Here is a 23983-nt window from a genome sequence, read left to right as displayed (position 1 = left end):
TAAAAGGCAGGGAAGGAGTGAGGGAGCGAGGGAGAGACCTGCACACACAGGACGCCTTCAACAATTTCCGTAACAGCCCCAAGGAAGGAGGCTCTGCACTTATTGACACAAGGATTATTATGACATTCTATTCAATAGTGTTAATCGCCTCGGCTTAATCAACCTATTAGCAAGTAGCAACAGTTTATGAAAAGTTCCCTTGGATTCGCAACGCGAACAGGTTACCCGCCACGTTCAGCTTTTCGAGAGAAACACAAGGCAACTATTGATCCAACTGCGCCGAGTAAACCGGGAGACAAGAGAACTTTTGTCCAGGTTAGCGCTATCATATAACCGCACACCGAGGACGCATTCTGCCAGGTGCGCTGCGCCGGCTCAGAAGATCCTGAGGTCCTGGGGTTCCCAATCAGGTCCAGAGAAACAGAAAAGAGAGCAGTATTTCTCAGGAAGCACTCAGCACCTTGAAAAACAACCTCCTGATTTAACCAAAGCCTTCTTTTTTTTTCAGGGGGGTGAATGAAGAAAACCCTTCACCTAAGTGGCGTTTCCAGTTACAGACCTCATAAAGGATAACAATTTACATAGGCACTGAAGTTCAACCTCCTGCAATAGCAGGGGAAAAAGCCACTCACTTCTAAAGTGGTCTTTTTTAAGAAGTGGAACCCCTCCTTTCTCTTCCACAAAAATTCCATTAATGTATTTGCACACACCCCTTGTTACCTTTTATTTCAGTCCCCTCCCTCCTCCATTTGTTCCCTGGTACCGGCCTTAGGCTCAGCTGTTCCCCTACACCACCTCTCTGTAGTATGTTGTGACAATACTCAGGTAAAGGTTCCCCTTGACAATTTTTGTCCAGTCGTGTTCGACTCTAGGGGGCAGTGCTCATCCCCGTTTCCAAGCCATAGAGCCAGCGTTTTGTCCAAAGACAATCTTCCGTGGTCACATGGACAGTGCGACTTAGACACGGAACGCTGTTACCTTCCCACCGAGGTGGTCCCTATTTATCTACTTGCATTTGCATGCTTTCGAACCGCTAGGTTGGCGGGAGCTGGGACAAGCGACGGACACTCACTCCGTCACGTGGATTCGATCTTACGACTGCTTGGTCTTCTGACCCTGCAGCACAGGCTTCTGCGGTTTAGCCCACAGCGCCACCACGTCCCACAATACTCAGAGATACGGCTATTTTAGTTCATAATGCATTGCTGCAAAACCAAGCAAACCAACCTTGACATGTTCGACAGAGCTCTTGGCTATGCCCTCCAGAAGCTTTATTTTAAAAAAAGAAGGTAATATTTCCGGGCTAATCAGTGTGGAACTCATTTTTCCAAACTTAACAGCAAAAACGAACAGGTGGGTAAAATATTCCTTAACTGGGGAACGCAGAAGTGCAGCAGGACTCCATTATCTGCGGGATCAGTATCGACTGATTCACTGATCCATGCTCTGAAAATACGAAAAGAAAAATCCTAGATGTATTTCTAAAGATGCTGTTCTCAGAACTGTGCATTGGAGAGAGCCAGAGACCACCCTATGCACAGCATTTGCTCTTAAAATAGCGTTCAATGTAATCCGACTTTTTCAGTATCTGTGGGATGGCTTGGAGCAAGTCCCCCACAGATATGGGGGTCCCATTGTAGTGGAGTTTGGGAAAGGTACTCATTAGACCTACTGCTCCCAGATTCTGAGAGTCGCAGGGGAAAAAAGGGAGGGGGCTTCCGAAGCTCTGCAGATTGTAGAAATTTGATTTTCAAAGGTTCCCCAATTCATGGGAGGCTCCCATGAGCTAAAGAGGTTCTCCAGATGATTGTTCTCGACACAAGGAGAGCGACAGGAATTGAGGTGGAGCCGGTACTCATTTTTTTACTCTGAAGACCCGGAAGGATCCTCAACAGAGAAAGGACAGCTGAAAAACCAGTTAAGAACTGGAACAAGCTTGAGTTTGGCAAATCAACCCAATGAAAAGACATCAGATCATAAAATAACCAGAACTACCGCTGCAACTATTACTAATATAGCCCTTTACAGCTTTGAGAAGAGGCATCAGGGAGAATGTGATGAACAAAGATGACTCAACTTCCAGATATAAAGATCTCAACTGTTTTCAATTTGTTGAGTTAATTATAGCAAAAATTCAGTCTATTTAAAGTGCTCTAAGTAAGGTCAACAACACTGATGTTTTCCCTCCATCTGTCTCAGAGACTTTTTCTCCCACCCTGACCCTTGATATCCAAAAAAGACAGAAGGGGTTTTAAAAAGTGATTATGAATGATAATCATCATGTGCTATCAAGTCTGTTCTGACTTAGGCAAACCCTTTCCAGGGTTTTCAAGGTAGAGAATATTTAGAAGTACTGTATTTTTCGCTCCATAAGACGCACCTTTCCATAAGACGCACCAATTTTTTAGGAGAAGAAAACAGGAAAATATAATCTATTTTCTTTGCTCCATAAGACACACAGACTTTCCACCCTCCTGTTCTGTGGGAAAAAAGTGTGTCTTATGGTGCGAAAAATACGGTGGTTTACCATTCTGGGGGCACCCTGGAACTGTGCAGCTTGCCCAAGGCTACCCAGGCTGGCTGTACTTATTGAAGGCCCAGTGGGGCAATCAAACTCCCAACCTCTGGCTCCACAGCCAGATAGCTAAACCACTAAGCTATCCAAAAGTGATCAGGCAGGTTGAAAAACAAAACATAACCTGCCTTTACATAAGACATGGGAGAACTGCTAACTAGAGAGGGGAGCTTCATGTTTGTATCCTTGGGAACACGAATATGAAGCGAAGCACCTCAGGTGCCACGAAGGTCCATTCCCTTCCCTCCAGAACCTGCACAATCCACACACCGGGCTCCATGCAGTGCGCGCATCCACTGACTGTGACATCGGGCCAATCAGAGAAGTCATCCAACCTGCCTCTCAGTGCAGCTGACCACTCCAGAGAGGAGGCGGGACGGCGAGTCTCCCCGCGTAGCTGTTCAGTGGTCGGCTGTGTGGGGAGGCAGGGAAAACCCAGTTGGGTTAATTCCGCCAACAGAATTTGCAAGCGCTGCCTGGTGGGTGGACTGGGATGGTTCTGGGGTGAGGGAATGGATCTCTGTGGTGCCTGTGGTGCCATGCTTCATATTCATATCCCGAGGAACATAAGTACAAAGCTCCGATCTCTACTGCTCAGACACAGAAAAGGCAGTCAACCAAGGACATCTGAAAATTCAAATACTTTTTTTAAAAAAAAATTACACACACACCACTAAAAGCAAGACTGGAATTCTTTCCCACCACACGTCAAACACCGTTTTGCCTTAGTCTTCGCTTCACCTCACCCACCTTCCCGGCAAGAACTGTAGACAGCCACGGTTGACCTTTCAACCAGATTTTCGTCATGGTGCCAGCTCACAGCCATCTTCCCCATCCCAAAATAAGGCTCCTGTTTCAGGAACGGCATTCGCTGCGGATCCATATAATTCAATAATGTCAGGTTGTAAGACGTTCTCTCCTTCAGATCGGCACAGTCGTTCTTCGGGACGTGAACGGCGCTTTGATCCGGAGAAGCACACCCCGACTCTGTAACGGGAGCAGCCTCCTCTTGAAGCTTCTCAGTGACAACAGAATCTTCCGTTCCTTTTGTCTCGGACAAATTCTGTTCTTGCAAAGCCAGGACGGTTTCTCTGCGCAAGTGCTCATTAAGTTTGATTAATGCTTCGCAAGCCTTGGATATTTCAGGATGGGAATAATTTATTTCATAACCTTCCACCGGCCAGGGGACCGTAAATAACCTCGTGTTCAAATATTTGTAAGTATATCCCGGGTTTCCAATTAATATACGAGATACAGGGGTAACAAAATCTTTCCCTTTGATCCTCACGAGGTCTTGGAAGAGACAAGCATGCTTCTGCAGCAACCCAAATGCTTCTTGAACCTCTCTGTGGACATCATGTGGGATCCTCTCCGCGTTTCGGAGGACAAGTTTGGAATATTTTGTCTTCCACTAAAAAAGAGGGAAGAAATCACATTTGATGTGTTTTAATATTAATAATAATCACGTGGCATCAAATCAATTCTTGGACTATGCAGATTGCCCAAGGCTACACAGGCTGGCTCTATTCGCAGGAGGCACAGTGGGGAATCAAACTCCCAACCTTTGGTTCTACAGCCAGAGACCTTAACCGCTGAGCTATCCAACCAGAATTGGACAAATGTATATTTGAAACCCACAGCCATGATCCCTGGGGTGAACGTCAGCATCCAGGCTCAGCGGAATCGGGACCTTCTTCCCTTCCCTCTCTAAAGGGCTGAAATCTTGTTGCTTAGCTAGTCAATTACACTAGAAGAAGCCATTCAGTCAGTTGGGATTTAGTGAGTTGGCTCCTTTGTTAAGTCCCATGGATTCGAACGAGCCCACTCCAGTTGCATCTTAGTACACTAAAGTTAAGTTGAAACCGTTTGAATCCATGGAAGACGTGATTCACTAAAATCCCTACTGCTCCAATGGGCCGACTCTAGCACAACTTTAACCATGTTAGGCAACAGGATTTCAGCCCATGCTCTAAAACATTCTTGCCCTTGTGGTTAACCTTGCATGCAAGAGCCATTACAGAGTGACCTCCCCACAGCCTGTCTTTCACGCAACTGGTGGTGCAGCCCATTTGACAACCAGTGCGTGATCGGGCGGATGAAGTGGGAGAGAAACCATCTCCCTGACAGCCATTGCACTGCTGTTCCTGCGACAGGATGATGCTCCCTGTTTTTTCCCCCCCAAAGATGTAGAGTTGACATTTGATCCACGAGGCCTCCATTTACCTTACCACAACCTGGTCTTACAAACACTCCCATGACGAACACAGTTGTCGAAAGCTAAGTATGGGTCCCTGGCTTCTAAAAGTTGGTAGGCACTATCATAGAAGATGACCTTGGTGGAGGGAGGACCCGTCTTTCTGCTAGACTGCATTCCCGCTTTGTGTCCAAGCTGACCCCAGGGCTCATGCGGAGCTTCGCCACAACGGGAGCTGCTGTACGAAGCTGCCCCCAAGAAGGAATGAGACCATTAAGATGAAGAAAGAACACAACAACATACCCCAGGAAAAAGAGGACAGTACATCTGTTCCAAAGCCCTAACATTTCACTTCCCTGTTAAAACTGGGAGCTAATGCATTCCACATTTTAATGCCAATCTAATGAGTTGCACGTTACCTTTTGGCTTACGAACTGAAAGATTACATGTTTCAAAAGCATTTTATCAATATATCTTAGATGGTGTCTGCAGGGTTTCTGTCCTTAAAAGAAGCCATAAAAGAGCATGTGTGTGCGCACGCCCGTGTATTTTACATTGGCATCTCAGTTTTTGGGTTTTTTTAAGGGTTTTTTTTATATATAAAGAGGGGGCAGAAAGAGGAAATGGAAACACATTTCCAACACATCATCTGAGAACGCCAGTCCGTCTTCTCTAATTCTCCAGCCAGTCCTGCTATGTCCTACATAAGGAAAGCATTAAGAGATCAGAAGACAAAGAAAGAAGAAAAGAAAAGGATGAAGGGGGGGGGGAATACACACATGCACACGCCGTGAAGCACACACTGGGCGCTTATATTGATTGAAGGAGCCAAAATCTTGTCGTTTTCGCTGTACCTTTGACAGCTAATTTGAAAGGTCAACTCATTGGTTGGGTAGATAAAAGCAATCCCTTTGCATGAGTGCTGGTCCAACGCATACAAAACATTTCATGCTTCATTTTTTTTTACACACCCATTATCCCCCAACAGAAATTAACGTGCCTGCAGGACATGCACTGGAACCAGGACAGGCTCATTCTCCATCAAGTCCAGTATTACTTCCTCTAACTGAAAAGCATTTTTCCTGCTTTGCCTATTCATTCATTCATTCATTCATTCATTCATTCATTCATTCATTCATTCATTCATTCATTCATTCATTCATTCCTTGTTTTGACTTATATACTGCCCTGTAGCGCTTGGAACACTCTCTGGATTCACAACATAATTAGTCAAGGAACACTTTGACCCCCACAGCAAGCTGGATGCTCATTTAATGACCTTGCAAGGATGGAAGGTTGAATGAACCTCAAGTTGGCTACCTGAACCCGCTAGGATTGAACTCAAGTCATGAGCAGGGGATGGACTGCAGTACTGCAATTTAACCACAGGTGCCTACACATCCTGGGGGTTAGAACTCTTGATTCTCAAGTGCTTAGTGTTTGTACGGGTGTTGCATTTGGTGGACCTTGAGGATCTCACGAAAAACCAAATTGGTCCCATCTGTCTAAAGTCTGCTGTTCCCTGGCCGAGACCGACAGCCCACAGCTCATCAAAATTTCAGAGCATAGGTCTGAGGCCAGCACCTGAAGCTTCTGAGAACTGCCAAACGTCTCCAGGTCTCCTGGCAAGAATAAAAAGTTCAAGTCCAGTACTGCCCTGCAAAAACTGGAAGAGCCCAAACTACTGGCCAATGGTATACAACACTTCTAAACTACTTACGGTAGCATTAAATATCTATACATAAAATCACACAAGGCAGCAACAGCACAAATCAGCATTTGAACCCTATGACAGTCCTCCACAATTTAGTGTGGCTTAGACAACTGTAGATACAGAAGCAATTAAAAGGTCAGCTATGCTGCAAAAGGGGTGTGTACATCCTTCTCTCTGATCCACTCGGAATGTAATTTAGTTATCCTTTAGTATGTGTGGGTTGTTGGATAGCTCAGCGGTTTAGGTCTCTGTCTGTGGAGCCAGAGGTTGGGAGTTTGATTCCCCCACTGGGCCTCCTGTGAGGAGAGCCAGCCTGTGGAGCCTTGGGCCAGCTGCGCAGTCTCAGAAGAATGGTGTGGCAAACGACTTCTGAGCACTCTATATCTAGAAAACCCTGGAAAGGGTCACCAGAAGTCAGAATTGACTTGATGTCACACAATTACTATTATTAGTATGTGGGGGAAATTTAATCACAAGCAGAGATGTGCAGAGTCGTGGGTTTTTTGCTGGGAATTCTGGAAAGGTAAAGGTAAAGGTTCCCCTTGACAATTTTTTTGTCCAGTCGTGTTCGACTCTAGGGGGCGGTGCTCATCCCCTTTTCCAAGCCATAGAGCCAGCGTTTTGTCTGAAGACAATATTCCGTGGTCACGTGGCCAGTGCGACTTAGACATGGAACGCTGTTACCTTCCCACCGAGGTGGTCCCTATTGATCTACTTGCATTTGCATGCTTTCGAACCGCTAGGTTGGCGGGAGCTGGGACAAGCGACGGGCGCTCACTCCGTTGCGTGGATTCGATCTTACGACTGCTTGGTCTTCTGACCCTGCAGCACACAAAGGCTTCTGCGGTTTAGCCTGCAGCGCCACCACGTCCCTCGTATTCTGGGGAATTCTGGAACCTGTAGGCTAAAAAGACAAGTCTCTGCAACTCCAGTTACAAAGAGCAATTTGCCGATAGTGAATTGACGACTAAATTTTGATGCAAAGGATATGCTCCGCTGTCGAACTGCTCTTTTCTTGAAATACAGTGGACCCTCGACTTACAGACGACTCAACTTACAGACTTTTCGAGTTACAGACTTCTCTGGCTGCAAAATTTAAGGTTCGACTTGCAGCCGGAGAATCAACCTACAGAACAGAAAAAAAACCAAAACGGAACAAAAACAGCCGGTTGCGGCGTTAATCGGTTTTCAATGCATCGTAGGTCAATGGAGACTCGACCTACAGACTTTTCGACCTGCAGCCACCATTCCAATACGGATAGTAGAGGGTCCACTGTACATAACACTATCTAAAAGTTTTGTGCTTTTTAACATAAAAAGAAGTACGAATTTCAAATCAATTAAAAAAAAGAAAGAATGAAGGAAAAGGGGAACTTGGAGCAAGGAGGCAATGATACTATTCCCCCCCCCCCAAAAAAAAACCCATACTATTTTGTATGCATCTTTCGGCCACATGTCAATACAAGAAGGTTGACATGGCTATAATGCAGAAACTCCTGAGAAGCTGTTCAAACTAAGTAAGAGATTCCTTTTTATGTCTTTCATCTCACTCAATGTGTTCCAACTTATTTTGACTGAACTCGCACGGGTCTCTCCAGATGTTTCACATTTGGTTGGAGTGTTGTCGAAGGAAGACTCAGCGTTGTCTTTCCGTTACTTCAACAACACCCCCTCACTCTACCAGTTTGGATTATATTTGTGCGTCTCGTGATCGAAGCTGATTTTTCTGCTCCTAATAAGAGTCATGCTATGTCCTTGTCAATCCCAAATCACACGATTCTCCATCAAATTCCTTTTTCTCCCCCCCCCCCCACACACACACATGTATTGTTCTCCACCATCAAGTCGCTTCTGGCCCTCAATCTGGCAGCCACGAAATTAAAAGACGCCTGCTTCTTAGGAGGAAAGCGATGACAAACCTAGACAGCGTCTTAAAAAGCAGAGACATCTCCTTGCTGACAAAGGTCCACATAGTCAAAGCTATGGTTTTTCCAGTAGCAATGTGTGGAAGTGAGAGCTGGACCATAAAGAAAGCTGACCGCCGAAGAATTGATGCCTTTGAATTGTGGGGCTGGAGGAGGCTCTTGAGAGTCCCCTGGACTGCAAGGAGAACAAACCTATCCATTCTGAAGGAAATCAACCCTGAGTGCTCACTGGAAGGACAGATCCTGAAGCTGAGGATTCAATACTTTGGCCATCTCATGAGAAGAGAAGACTCCCTGGAAAAGACCCTGATGTTGGGAAAGCGTGAAGGCAAGTGGAGAAGGGGACGACAGAGGACTAGATGGTTGGACAGGGTCATCGAAGCGACCAACATGAATCTGACCAAACTCCGGGAGGCAGTGGAAGACAGGAGGGCCTGGCGTGCTCTGGTCCATGGGGGCCCTGAAGAGTTGGACATGACTAAACAACTAAACAACAACAAGGTGTTCATGGAAGTGTTCATCACTGCCATTATTCATCCCTAGTAAATTTCCATGGCCGAGCAGTGATTTGAACCCAGGTCACCTGAATCCTAGTCCAATGCTTTTTCCACTACACCTCATTAGCGCTTACCCATACACTCTCCCACATAAACATGGATTAAAATGCAGAATTTAGAACACAGTAAGTTCCAGTAGGATATAAGAATAAAACATGTTTGTTGCACTGAGCAGGTTGGACCTGATGGACTTATGGGCCCTTTTCAACTCAACTAGTCTGTGATTCTATGATTCTCTACTATCATCATGCCAGCAGAGCAAACAATGCTTTGGGAACACAAAAAGTGCTAGCTCTTCCCGAGTGATACCTTTCCATTTCCAAAGACAAGAGATAGGAATGTGTGACAAAAATAAGTGTGCATTCATTTAAAAAATGGAGAAGAAACCATAGTACTCACATTAGATTTGCAATGAAATATAGGTGTATGTTTTCATTTTCTCTTTTATTTCACCTGCACTGGCCAGACAATTTGGTGGAGAGCTAGTAAGAAAATGACCCAAAATTTCACACTGTTTGGGTGGAAAACAACAAAGATAACAAACATAGGAAGAATAAGTTGGGGATTCCAATGAAAGCAATGAGGAGCTTACAGAATGACCTCCCCCTTGTTTGATATTCTCTCAAATCATGGCATTTTGTTCAAATCATCTCAAATATGGCAAGTCTGAGGCTCAGCGAGAGTAGCTGAATGCCTAAGAAGTTTGCACCCTCTGAAAGGAAGAAAATGACAGACAGAAAGAAATAGGTGGGTCTCCGTTGAAATAAATTTTAAAAAGAGGACGGAATGAAGGGAAAGAAGAGGTTCAATTATAAGCAACGCCATCTGGTTTTGAAAAATGTTGGCAAAGCAAAAAAGTTAAACTTACTCACACACGTCTGAAATAGAAACTGAAAGCTAAGTCCAATATCCTGTTTGACTTGCTATGCATGGGGGAAAATATTTTAAATAAATACAATAAATAAACCCCCAAAGTAGTTTTCTCCTTCTTCTCCTCCGTCCAGCATTTGCCCAGCAGTACAACAACTGTGTGGCTGGGAACGCAACAGACACTAAACAAACCTTTGGGGGTTTCAATGTCCCTCCATCTAGAAGCCGCCCTAGATTTGTGTACTTGTTCTGTTCATACCCTGCCCTTCCTCCATCAGAGTCTTGAGCAGCTCACCTTTATCGTAAAGACCCAGTTGAAATCACAACTGACAACTAAGTACAAACACAAATCCACGAGTCACTCATCTCACACACCTAACATGGCAAATATCTAATATTACACAATAAAACATTTTCTAAAAAGTATTGTAAAATGAATTATAAAAACCTGGAGTAGTCAAAAGAACTCAGGACACTTGCTTATTCCTCAAAATATTGTTTAAAAATATATATGTTTTAGCCAGTGTCTTCAAGTCAAAATTATAGGGGAGAAACAGATTCGTAAGTTTCGTAAGTGGGGAGGCTACCAAGAAAGTCCTACCACGTCTGGCAACCCTACAGCTGCAGTACTATTGAACACCATAAGGATGCTTTCAATAATGAATGGGTCAGGTGGTCTTTTAGGTACCTGTCATAAGCCAGGTAGGGCTTTGCAGCATGCCAGCTGTAAAATCTGGATTTCGGCTCAGTGACTCATTGGTAGCCAACAGAGAGACTTCAAAATGGCTCCCCGTTGGACTTCATACAGTCATACAACCCAACAGATACAGATTTCGAGAGGCGGGTAAGCGGATTGCCATTGGCCATCTTTCAAGAGTGGTCTGTCTACAGTTATTTCTCTTTCCACTCCAGAAGCCGCCGCCATTCCGAGGGCCATCCCAAACCCATTTCTAAAAAACCACCGCCACCACAAAAACACCCTTGGCTGTTCTTCTGCAGCACTCCCCCCCCTTTTTTTTTGTCCAGTCGAAGCAATGCATTGAGGAATTCCAGATTTGAAAAACAAAGGAATCAAGAAAAACAAATGGTTAAGCTGCTAGAAACATCTCTCTCACCCACGCGGCATGGTTCTTTGTAAGCCTTAGTGCGTAAGACCTTTGCACGTTTTTGTGTGTGGTATTTGTTTATTCTTTTGAAATATTTGCACACTTACTGTATTTAGCTTCTCAATGTTGTTTTTAATGACATAAGCTGCCTTGGGTCCTTTTTAAGGAGAAAAGGGGAGGGGGGGTTAAAATAAATAAATTACCAGTTGGTGGAAGCCATCATCCTTCGGTGTCAGATACGGAAGCTGGCTCTGTCCAAGTTCATTGAGGAGCTTCTGTTTCTGAAAGTGCAAAAATAAACATTTTACATTGAGTTATACAAGAAAAATCCAGTAGATTTGCACACCGTTTGTACTCATACTTAACACAATACTCCCTTCTGTCTCCACACTTCTTTCCTTCTTGCTATACTTCCAAAACTATCATCACTTTTAGACCATTGTTTCCCAATCTGGAGTTCCGAGATGTTCTTGGACTGCCAGTCCCAGAAGCCTTCAGCATTAGCGGTGCTGCCAACAGCTTCTGGGAGTTGCAGTCCAAGAACGTCCGGAGACCCAAGGTGGGGAAACCACTAATTTAGACCTCAGTCTAAGTCAGTGGTTTGGATTCGCACTACAACTCCCATCATTCCCAGCCAACAGAGCCATCCTAGAGTCGATCTTCAGCTAAGTGCGTCATCAGGACTAAGTACAGTATATCAACAAGTCCACGAAGAAATTTCAACTGCACAACCACTGAGGCGTCTTTCTCAAAATTCATCCTACCTTTAAACTGCCCCTCTGATTTTGAAATCCAGTCTGCAAAGCGATTGTCCTCTTTCATCCTGTCACTCCAGAGCAATTTATTTTGCAATCGTACACATGGGACAGGACTGAAAAGGATCCCAATTTTGTCAAGGAGATGGGGGCAATTTGGTCACGCTTAGAAGACACCTACCGAAATGCACATAGTCAGTTGTTACTAACACCTCCCCATTTAATAGTTCTGCTATAAACACACTTATTTTTTTTATCCAACCACACACAAGGAAACTACAATTTCAGTCTTTTATATTGGGACACTCCATTGCGTTCAATGGGGATTATTCTCAGATCAATGGGCAAAGAGATAGCAACTTCAGCATGAGATGCTTTTCAAGTTTCTTGGCCTTACCGTGAAGTTTTTTTTTTTTAAGTGATTTCTTGTTAGGCACACCCAACGCAAAAGGAAAGTAGAATCAAACCCTCCAGTTTCTGAGGAGCCTGACACAATTCTTCCCAGCTTACACGTCTGGTTTTGTTTCATGCTCCTTCGCTTATCTTTATTTTCTGCGTCGTGTTACAGGCCTAATGGGTTTTTAAACTTCCCTATACTTTGGAAAATGACATTTCTCAGGCGGCGTCTTTGGCTCTGAAAACTCCATCTTTTTGACCTACGTCCTTGTTTCACACAGCCTCCACCAGCTCCGACCAAAAGCAAAATCTTGCCCCCTAAAAGCAGACCTTCCATTGTTCCAGTAAACTCAGACTTTGCCTTATACAGATGGAGAACTACATACTGAAAGAAAGCTTATCTGCTGTCATTTACATACCAAGCAGACTTTCTGTTCAGTGGCACAACTCAACATATTATCGGAACTCAACCAGAACAATGTAAATGGTTGTTTACAGGAATGGGAAAACTGAAGAAGGTGATAATAAGGCAATTAGTGAGGGCCAGCACGGCACTGATACCCAGTGGTGTAGTGCAGTATTCCCCAACCTTGGGCCTCCAGATGTTCTTGGACTACAACTCCCAGAAGCCTTCACCACCACCTCTGCTGGCCAGGATTTCTGGGAGTTGAAGTCCAAGAACATCTGGAGGCCCAAGGTTGAGGACCACTGGTGTAGTGGATACAGCAATGGACTAGGTTCTCTAGATACTTGGTTTCAATTCCCTGGCTTGTCCATGGAAATTCATTGGGGGTGTGGAACTGGCAAAACCACTCCTTAAATATTTCACTGACCTAGAAAACCCTATTAGGGTCACTATAAGTCAGTTCTGATACAACAGTACATAAGAAATGGAATCCAAGTCAAGATGGTCACACGGTGTCTGATATGAAGTCGCCATGTTGTGATCAGGTCTAACACAGTTGCGCTAGTTGGGGATGATGTAAGTTGTAGTCTAACACAGGAGAGAGAAATAGGAGCATGCTGCATGGACAAGGACTGTAAAATCTGTCTGAGTTTAGAAGACCAAGGACTACCTAATTTAGAAGAATTAGGACTAAACAAGAACAGATTCTCGAAGAGAGGTGGTCAAACCCAACAGCTAGCTCCAACTAGAGCAGATCCACAGAATCAAGAGAACATAACCTATGTGATGATTTACCAGGTTCCTACAGAGTCAATGGGGGCCACTCGAATCAGGACTAGCAACCAGACTGAGATCAAAGAACACGGATTTGATGGTTGTTCGAGAATACATTGAACAAGGATTTCTCGGTTGGTCAAAATCCACCTCAAATTTCAAGACTGCACAACATTTCTCCAGCCTCCAAATGCTCACGCAACAACCCTGGTCCATAAATTTGTTGTAATTGTTGTAAGCCGCCCAGAGACCTTTGGGTAGAGTGGGCGGCATATAAATTAAATAAATAAATAAATAAATAAATAAATAAATTTGGACATGCTGCAGATTGTAGCCTTCTTCAAACCTTTGTTGAGGATCCCTATTTAAAATCACAAATATATGTCCTCTTGAGTATTCCAGGTGTGGGTGGGTGCAATGGGAGTTTGGAGGTTGAGGAGGTTGATGGTTTGCAGGTACAGAGAGAATCGGTTCCTCTTTTCTTCCATTTTTTTCCCCAAGAACATTTTGGCACAAGCCAGCCAGCGGAGCAGTCGTGAATCCAGATCAGGTGGCAAGGACTAATCCACTCTATGCTTCCTTAAGAGCAACGCAACTCGCTGATTCGAAGTGGACGGGCCATTCTGACATTAAAATTTATAAAACAAACATGTCGCCTGACCTCTCCAAGTTTACAGCTTTTATAGTTTTCCTCGGGGACACATGACAAAAGTGACAGGCAGTCCTGGGTAAAAACCAAGTGGACTATAACTTTAGATTAAGTTGGCAGTTGACACATTAGTCTTATGTATGATTTCCAAGGTGCACTGTAGGTGTGTGGGTACACAAACAGACATACGGGGTAAGGGAAGACTCTGTGGCAGAGAAAGAAGGTACCATATTTTTCGCTCCATAAGACGCACCTTTCCATAAGACGCACCAATTTTTTAGAAGAAAACAGGAAAATATAATCTGTTTTCTTCACTCCATAAGACGCACAGACTTTCCACCACCCCTGTTTTGTGGGGAAAAAGTGTGTCTTACGGTGTGAAAAATACGGTATATCAATGTTATTTACAGCATTAAATGAACTGAAACCATTAGTTCTGCTGAACCCGGAACACAGCTTAGCAAAACCTTTCCATTTTTTAAGGGCTATGTTCCTGCTCGTGCAATGTAGAGGATGCTGCATTTGGTGGAGGAAATATTTCGAAACCAATGGGTGTGCATGTGTGTGTAGCCTGACAATTTCTTTGTCAAATGTTAAGCTCTTGGCAAAAGCGCATTAAAATGCAGTCTCAGAACAGAGGTAGCGCCACTCACACTTGATTGTCAGATCTGACTAAGCGGCGGCTCTCTCGCTTGATGCGCAGACAAATACAGATACAGCTCGGCCGGCCGAACACGGGGCTCTTCCTGCGATACAGGGAGCTGTCACCCGCATGTCAAAGCCATCCAGCTACTTGCAAATGTTTCTGAAACAAAATGGAAGAAAAGGGGGGTTTGGAATGAAAGGGAAGAAAAGCTGGGGTAATTAAGAAAAAGAAGGAGCCAGTTTTGCTCGCTCGTGGGAGTGTGTGTGTTTGTGTGTGGGGGGGAGAGAGAGAGGGAAACAGAGACAGAGAGAGGAAGAGAGAGAGAGGTGCTAAAAGAAATCTGAACAGGTAATAAGCAACAGAAGTGGACATGTTTTTTCCACAAAAGGATGAAAGAGGCTGCTTTAGTGTCGGTGTTGAGGGTCTCCTCCTTACGAGTTGAAGATGGGCTCGAACGCCCTTTAAGAGTCTGCTTCAAGGAGGTACACAAAACCAACAATAAGGCTTTTTGAGTCAATTCCCTCTTTGTTGCTTTTTCTTCCAAGACAGGCAGCATGCAGACCTGCAGATTTAATCGTGCAACGAGGGAAGAATAAGGCAACAAGCAGGCTTGCCCCTAAGACAGGGAGAACGGATGGAATTCACTCAGACAAGAGGGCGGTGATAGATACCGGCTTGGACGGATCCAAAAGATGGGAAGGGGTGGTTCTTAGAATAGTGGTTGCCAACCTTGGGTCCCCAGATGGTCTTGGACTACAGCTCCCAGAAAACCTGGCCTGCACCACTAGTGGTGAAGGCTTCTGGGAGTTGTAGTCCAAGAACATCTGGGAACCCAAGGCTGGGAAGCACAGTCTTAGAAAGTGGGTTCCGTTAACACCTTGTAGACACATTTAGGGACGTGGTGGTGCTGTGGGTTAAACCGCAGAAGCCTCTGGGCTACAAGGTCAGAAGACCAGCCGTTGTTAGATCGAACCCACACGAAACAGTGAGCTCCCATCACTTGTCCCAGCTCCTGCCGACCTAAAAAAATCTTCTGCCCTCTAATGGACATCCATCCAGACTATTTGAAGGATCAGATATCTCAGTGAGTTAAGACAGATAAATAAGTATACAAAAAGTTTTTTTTTAAAAAAAATCCCACTCTGATTTTTAACCCATCCATCCATCCATCCATCCATCCATCCATCCATCCATCCATCCATCCATCCATCCATCCATCCATCCATCCATCCATCCATCCATCTAGGGACATGCACGCTCTCATGCATGCACATGAGAGCGTGCATGTCCGTGCGAGACTGAACCCGCTCCTTCACGCATGTGCACAGGCACAAGGGGGTTCTGCACTTTCCCCAGCCAGTCCACGAGGTTAAAAAGTTTGGGGACCCCTGGGATAGAAGAATTTTCTGAGTCATTTCTCCAGACAAAAGGAGGGGCTCCTTTGTAGCTCTACTCCACAATTCAAAGCTCAGAGAAGCCCTTGTACCCCCACCCCTACACACACACATACAAAGTCTGCAGTTTTCCAGAGCCTCTAGATTGGAGCATATTTTCTGGATTAAATCTCAAATGAAGCCCAGCTGCCCCTCTGAACGACTAAACGCCTTTGTCTGTCTTTCTGTGGTCTGCTCAGGTATATTGTTATGAAACCACAGTCTTCAGCGCTTGTTTAGAGTCGGGAGCACCTCAGGAATCTGAAGGGTATTAAGCGAGCATTTTGAGACGGCGACGTTGCGTTCACATTTTATTTATCTTCACACCAGAGAGATCCCAAACATTAACAAGCTCCTCGTCTGCCCGGATGGCTCTTGGCACAACGAACGACGGCCGTAATGAACTTCATATGTAATTTTGTCAGTTCGGGCCTTGATGTTATTGCACTGCGTTCTCTGCGTCCTCCTCGCTTACCCTCTCTGTTCTGTAACTATTGAAAATGTACTTGCGCTGGCTTGTCTGATGGAAAGTCAATCATTCTAATAGCAGAATAACAAGCCTGCATATTGAGATTCACCCAAGCTTGCAAGCTAAATACATCACCAATTGATTCTTCTTCCAACGGTCTATAAATACCAGTCTAGCCGCTAATCTGCTTTCAGCTCAAACTTTAAAAAAATATATCAGTCAATTCTTCCAGTCTGGGGGTTTACCTGTTCTGGAACTCTTTTTTTTTTTTACATGGATGTAGAAAACAGTTGCCGTATCAAAATATTGGCACAACCCATGAACCTACTAGAAGGGTTCAGTACCCACAGGTGGATCTCAACTCCAGTGGCTCCTCTGTCGGTCAAAGGAAAGACAAAACAGACATACTCAACCTAGAACCCCATACATTGGTCATCGGCACAGCTCCAAGCATCTCCTCTGCCATTCGTCCATCCTCTCTCCATGCATGCTAACTCATCACACTAAACAGCAAAAGCCTGGTTTTCCGCAGGGGGCAGAAGACGCTCGTGCGCATGTGCACAATGGCGCTCGGTGGGGGGCACTCGTGGGGGGGGTAAGAGATAGGTCGTGGACCGCTGCCAGGTCACGGACCGGGGTTTGGGGACCTCTGATTTAGAGGACACAAATATTAATCGGGCACAAGCTAGGCAGATTCTCCCACTTGAGTTGTTTAATGATACTATCGTACTAGTTTCATAAATAGGCACCTTGAAAAATGCAAACTAAAAATTAAACAAACAAATAGACTTGCCTATGGATTATGAGAACCCCAGTCAACGACCAAACCAACGTATTTTGAACCGACCAAAATGTCTGGAAACTTGTCAACCAAGGTTATTTTTCCCATCTTTCTTTCCGAGATAACCTGTTCTCCATCACAAATACTATACTTATACAATGTAAAAGTATTTAGGGACTTTATTTTGATCACAACATGTTTGTCTTCCTCCCCAACTCACATACTGTATTTAATCCAAAAAGAATGAACGTGGGGAAATACCCTCCAAACCACATCTATTCTCATAAATCATCCAGAAAGTTTCTCTCCAGTCTACTGGTATATGCCTGGCAAATGGATGACAATTGAAATAATCTCATTCTTAAATTGCCTTGGGGGGGAGGGGGGCCACTGAGGGTGGGGTAGAAATACTATGTGCCAATTGTATTCCGTCAAAAGTGAATTCTGACATATTGAAATTATTAAAGCGATCAAGCTGGGCTGAAAGATTAATGCTCAAAGAAAGTTGACTTTTTGGCAACAAGCAAAGTGCGATGAGCCCTTTCGCTAATGTAAAACTATTCTAAACACTGCCTCCTCTGACAGTCAAGAGACAATTAAAAACAGAAGCTTGCTTCGAATCTGACTGATGTTATTTGGATTTGTCTTCCATTAAAATGGAAACAAGAAACCCTATGGGGGAAAAAAAACCTAGCGAAAAAGACCGAAGGGAAACCAAAACTGCTGAAAGATGAATAGGAATTTCTAGCTGCCGCTACGTTATGGTTACTCAGTCTTGGCTGGTGGGTGGGTGTAATAAATACTATGAATGCATGTATGATCACCAAGTGCGTTATGCAGTAGATTTATGCCTCGATCTAGCTGGGGTAGCATCAACAGGTAACTTCCTAGAGAAGCTACAAGAATGCCACCAGTCTGGGACTTACTCTGCTACCTGGGACGCCATGAGAGCTGTAATCCAAAAAATAAGCAACGTGTCCAGCTCTGGGTGGTGCTCATTGATGATGTCCCCACCTGGCCTCTACTAAGTAAATAACTCCAGATGCCCAAATGTAGCCACCCTTTCAATATTCCGTAATGACCTTCACCTAAGGATAATTCTGGGGCATTCTTCTCATTCTCCTCCTCCTGGAGATCGGAGATCATCATGGCCATACTGACTTTGCAAGCCACAACTCCGAATGACGATGTCGAGCTGCATGCAAACCAGGGTTCTTCAGCCCGCTCGTTCCCCACCATCTTGCATTTCGTGTCCGACTCTTTATGACCCCATGGACCAGAGCACGCCAGGCCCTCCTGTCTTCACTGCCTCCCGGAGTTGGGTCAAATTCATGTTGGTCGCTTCGATGACCCTGTCCAGCCCTCTTGTCCTCTGTCGTCCCCTTCTCTTCTTGCCTTCACACTTTCCCAACATCAGGGTCCTTTCCAAGGAGTCTTCTCTTCTCATGAGATGGCCAAAGTACTGGAGCCTCAGCTTCAGGATCTGTCCTTCCAGGGAGCACTCAGGGTTGATTTCCTTCAGAATGGATAGGTTTGTTCTTTTTGCAGTCCAGGGGACTCTCAAGAGCCTCCTCCAGCCCCACAATTCAAAGGCATCAATTCTTCGGCGGTCAGCCTTCTTTATGGTCCAGCTCTCACTTCCATACATCGCTACTGGAAAAACCATAGCTTTGACTATACGGACGCCTCAGCTTAGAAGGGCAAATATTTTCGCCGAGCACAAGGCGGCAGTTTTCTCTGGTCTTATAGTTTGGCAGTTCCGTTCCTTCCGTGCCCTTGCAAAAACGTGTTCAGGGTTTTGTCTGAAACGCTATTTTTTAAAAATACCATTTAATACCCAGGAAACACATCGCAGGGGAACGTGTGTGTCTTTTAATGATCATTAAATAACGGAAAATATAATAGGGTTTCACGGGAGAGGAAGAGGTTTGAAACATTTGGAAGATCACGTGGAGGCCATAAAGAAAATAAATCACATTCCGCAAATACTTGGTGCATCTTAAGAGCCTCCTAATGGTCACACGGCACAGTTTTCCAAAGCTCTTCTTGATGACCGCTTCTAAAGATCGTACATTAGCACTCCAAGACCAGGTGCTAAGTGCTCAAGCTGGTGCCCACACCACTGGCTAAGGAGACGATCAATAAGGAGCCAGAGCATTAAATTTCACCTACTGTAGCTGTCATGCCCATTACACAGTATATGAACATCTTCACAGGCAGCTACAAAACGGCTGCCTCTTGACGTCTCCTCACCATGTGAGATCGCCTCTGCTTTCACATCCACTGCGAGGTTAGACGGAGGGATGTCACAAAATCGAGACGGCTCTGCATAACTTCACAGTCTATCGAGGACCCGCAAAATAAATAAATAAACAACCCAGAGATGCCATTTATTTATTTATTCTGTTAAACTTTCCTTTTCATCTAACGAAGGAGTTTCCTGGATGGGCAAATAACATTGGCAACACGTAGGTCTGGGTCAGACATAACTAGAAACACGGTTTCATGTCCGAACAATACACAGAAATGAGCCTTGTTTTCCGCAGGCTTGTTTCCATATCTTATTAGGTCCACCACAGCATATTCAGGGGTTTTCAGCCATTTCTTCATTTGCAGCAACAAATCATCAGTTGGGTGACCACCCTGGAAATCCCCTTTTTGAAGGGCTATTGTCGGAGTCAGTGATTTTTCACTTTTTCATCTCTTAACATCTCACCACCCACTTTGTGAAGGCCACGGGTTTCTTGATAGAAACAGAGCCCACTTTATCAAAAAAAGATATTCATGATGTTTGCTAGTATGGTCTTATTGTATATTTGATTTATGTGCAAAGGTATAAACAAGGAGTGTTGGCATCCAAGGCAAAAGGTAACATCTCCTACCAGTTATGTTCAGAGAAACAGCACCATGCCAATCCTGCCCAGAAGCATGGCTACCAAGGAGGAAGAGGAGAATGTGGTACCTCTCCCAAAGAAGGAGAAAATTTATGCTTTCAAAATAATAATAATAATAATGGCTGGGAGGCAGTGTTTGCCCTTATTTTCCCAACACTCACCAGTATATTTATAGCTAAATGGTTTAGATGGTGCCCTCTAAACTTCAGCACTCAGCGACAAAGCCCTAGTTGTCCTGCTCTCGGGACAATCCCACTTGTGGTCAATAGATGGGCAGGAAGATGAGAAGATTTGGAGAAACACTGGCGTGTCCAAAATCCCACCGGGCACAAATGCCAAGTGCAATTAGATTTGGCATGAAACGGAACAGCACACTTGTAGGACATGGGGACTGAAGGGCAGAAAATTCTCGGCAATTGTGATAAATGCCCCGCATCCCACTGGTGGTCATTTACCACTGACTTGCAACCACGGTTCCAATTTGTCTAAGTGCTCTTCTATCTAGTAAACCTGTTGCCTTCCAGGTTGGCTTGGGAACTGCGGTGGTGGTGGGGGGAGAGAACAACTCACATGTGCAGCCTCATCCCTCACCACGTTTTCATCCCTACATATTTCAGGCTGAACCCCTAAATCCGGCTTATATTGTCAAAGAGAGCATCTGAAACTCATTAAGGATCCACCTCTGCAGCACCTCTGCTTGTGTTTTTTGTTTGTTTGTATACAGCCACGTGCATTTGCTGATTGATTCTTGATGCATTTGTCCCCTTTACATGAATGAGTTGTTGATTTCGTCTTGTGTTTTTTTTAAATGCTATCCTCCAGCTTGCAAATGTTCTTGTTCCTAAAGATGTGCTTCACATTCTCTCTCTTTTTTCTTTTCTTTCTTTTTGTAAAGAAAACCCAACCTGAAGGACCTCCTTAACATCTGAATCCTGGGAGCATTGATACAGATCAGGTTGTAGCAAACATGAGGGGCACGTCAGGAACTATTTGCATGGTTTGGCATTCACTTTCCATGGGGCGAAGGGGGGAAATCTCCACTGTTAGTGCCGATGCTTGTTGGTTGGGTCAAAGAGCGCCGAAAGAGAAATATTCAAGTGCTTGAAGACAAAAAGACAATGGAGCATTGATCTATTATGCAATGGATAGAAAGCTACGAGAGCTGGCGCTGCTGAGGCCAAATTGAGACACATTCCCCAAAACAAAGGAATCACTCTTTTTCGTCAACAGCAACTTCTCGAAGAATACCTTAATTGTTACCCAACCGCTTCAACATTATTGCTTTCTTTGGCCCATCGATCATGGTAGAAGATTAAGGGGGAGGCAAGAGAAGATACCGTCCTGAAAAAATCAAAATGCTTTTCTTTTTGGCCACGCTGTTCCACATTTCAGAGAGGACCTCGCCCACCAGATCCACAGCCTGCCCCATCTCAAGGGCCAGGTTACAGGAAAAGAGAGTAAACGGAGCACAAAACTCTTTGTTGGGTTGATTGAACCCAAAATGAAGTGCGCTGAGAAGTGGGGAAACTACCAGCCAAACAAACAAGGTAAAGAATTCAGGTTAGCAGACATTTCAAGCGCATGTGTGTTTTAATGCCTCCACCCCTTATGGCTAATATATTATATTTCTATATATGGGCCATATCGGTAGATTGATGGATTGATAGATAGATCGATATGGACATACAGTATGTGGCCAAGGTCTAACAAGGTCTCATAAGTTTAGAAAGTGATGGGATAAGGTTCCCTACATTTGTTGCAGGGACCTCACTGAGACACACACACACCCAGTGCAAATTATGGAATTTGCTTAATTCACACAATCCAACCAATTGTGATTTTTCGGGTGGGGGAGGGGAAAGTGGCATGGAAGGTAAGCTCCATATTGCTCCTTCTCCAATCGCTAAAAGCTGGAATGAGAAAGAGATTATTCCTTCCAAGGTGATTTCCCAGAGGCCTAGATACCTGTTGGCTTGACTTCTGTTTGTGATTTATATCCTCTTTACATTACATTAAGTAATTCACTGCAACAAATGGCCACTAACTAAGGAAACATCGTTTGTTTCCCTGGGAAGGGATCCATTTCTTTTCTAGGATGCTCAGAAGATGTGGTAGTTCTGCTGTGTCACATCAGAACCAACTTATAGTGACCCTAAGGTGGGTTAACCCGCAGAAGCCTCTGTGCTGCAAGGTCAGAAGACCAGCCGTCATAAGATCGAATCCACGCAACGGAGTGAGCTCCCATCACTTGTCCCAACTCCTGCCAACCTAGCAGTTCAAAAGCATGTAAAAATGCAAGTAGATAAATAGGTACCACCTCGGTAGGAAGGTCACAGCGTCCTGTGTCTAGTCCCCCTGGCCACGTGACCACGGAAACTGTCTACAGACAAACGCTGGCTCTATGGCTTGGAAAACGGGGATGAGCACTGCTCCCTACACGACTGGACTAAATGTCAAGGAGAACCTTTACCTTTTACCTTGACCAGTTCTACTCCTCCAGGGAGTTTCCATGGCTGAATGGAGATCTGAACCCTACTCTCCATTGTCCTACCCCATCACTCTATCCACTTCACCACACTGGGTATCCCACCCAGAAGAGGAAAGAAGACTAAAAGAGCACCATATGGACAGATCCATTCCTTCCCAATGGCTCTGGAGTCAAAACATTTTACTTATTTACTTCGGGTTAAGAAGGGGCATCTCCTCCTTTAAACACCCCTTGGACTCCTATGGTAGGTCTACAGTGGAATGTCTCCAGGACCATTTACATGATCTTACATGAAACTTAAGTTGATTTTCTTTTCTTTTCTTTCTCTTTCTTTCTTTTTCCTAGTTGGATTTGGATGCCTCTTTGGCCTGTAGATTAATATTTACCCCAGGCTGCTCCTGTTCTTTTTGTATTCGGTAAGCATTATTGAAAAGAAGAATCTGACCTTAACCAAAGGAGGACATTGGCCAACCTTAGGTCCACAAGTTGCTCCTCTGTGCTTAAAGGATACAAATCTGAATTTAAGCTAAGGCAAGCAAAGGTATTAAAATTCAGGCAACCGTGAACACAATTAACTTAACCCTCCTGAACCTCAAAAGAAAGAGAGAGAGAAAAGAGTCCCATGTTGTTGTCATGACATTTTTGTTCGTTTGCTTGCTTTTCCGTCTGCTGTTCAGAGCGTGGAAGTAACAAGTTAGAATGGAGATACCCATAACTATTTGCTTTTGGGTGGAACGACGAAGGCTCAATGAAACTACAGTTCAGAACTAAAGCAACAGGAAGGTATGAAGCTACTGTACTGACATAACGAGCAATACTTTCTAGTTACTTTCAAACATGGCTTTTTTTAAAAGGACATTTTAAGACCTTATAAAAGGACATTTTAAGGCTATTTGAGAGAGGCTAGCTGGATAGTGAGTTGGGAACCAGAATTTGGGAATTCACTTCCCCACTGGGCGTCACTGAAGAACCAGCCTGTGTAGCCTTGGGCAAGCTGCACAGTAGTCCCAGGGGACCCCCCCCCGAGGAAGAGAATAGTAAACCACTTTTAAGTACAGTACTCTTTCTTAGCAAACCCTGGAAAGGGGAAAACACCATTATTATTATTATTAATTGTTTGAGAGGTGCTTTTCAAGTTTCTCATAAATCCTAATGATTTTGTTATTGCTATTAAATAAGGAAATGTTAACAACAACAAGCACCACGCCAGGTTTCCTTTGCAATGTTGTAGACAGTTAATACTGATAATTCATTTTCAAACAGTGACATGAACTAGGCCACATATCACAATGATTTTTTAAAAGTCATTTTTTCATGCTCTGCTGGAAACAGAAAGATGAAAATCAAACGA

At 44.4% G+C, this 23983-nt stretch overlaps 1 protein-coding gene across 12 annotated transcripts in view; it reads right to left on the bottom strand.

Moving 5' to 3' along the window:
* FTO (FTO alpha-ketoglutarate dependent dioxygenase) overlaps nucleotides 1–23983 on the bottom strand; it is a 228703-nt gene that overhangs the window by 177323 nt on the left and 27397 nt on the right. For 11 of the 12 annotated variants that reach the window (XM_020800047.3, XM_072980731.2, XM_072980732.2 and 8 more), the window contains exons 2-3: nucleotides 11145–11222; nucleotides 3326–3986 (exon numbers count right to left, since the gene is read on the bottom strand). In XM_020800047.3, the coding sequence (XP_020655706.3) occupies nucleotides 3326–3986; nucleotides 11145–11222 (739 nt within the window). The remainder of the gene's footprint in view (nucleotides 1–3325; nucleotides 3987–11144; nucleotides 11223–23983) is intronic. The other variant, XM_072980729.2, reaches the window with a different exon arrangement.

The sequence above is a fragment of the Pogona vitticeps genome, chromosome 10 (genome assembly GCF_051106095.1).
Source record: "Pogona vitticeps strain Pit_001003342236 chromosome 10, PviZW2.1, whole genome shotgun sequence".
In the NCBI taxonomy this organism is placed as follows: Eukaryota; Metazoa; Chordata; class Lepidosauria; order Squamata; family Agamidae; genus Pogona; species Pogona vitticeps.
Note: the sequence above shows the minus strand (reverse complement) of the source record. Positions and strands in the feature narration are given on the sequence as shown.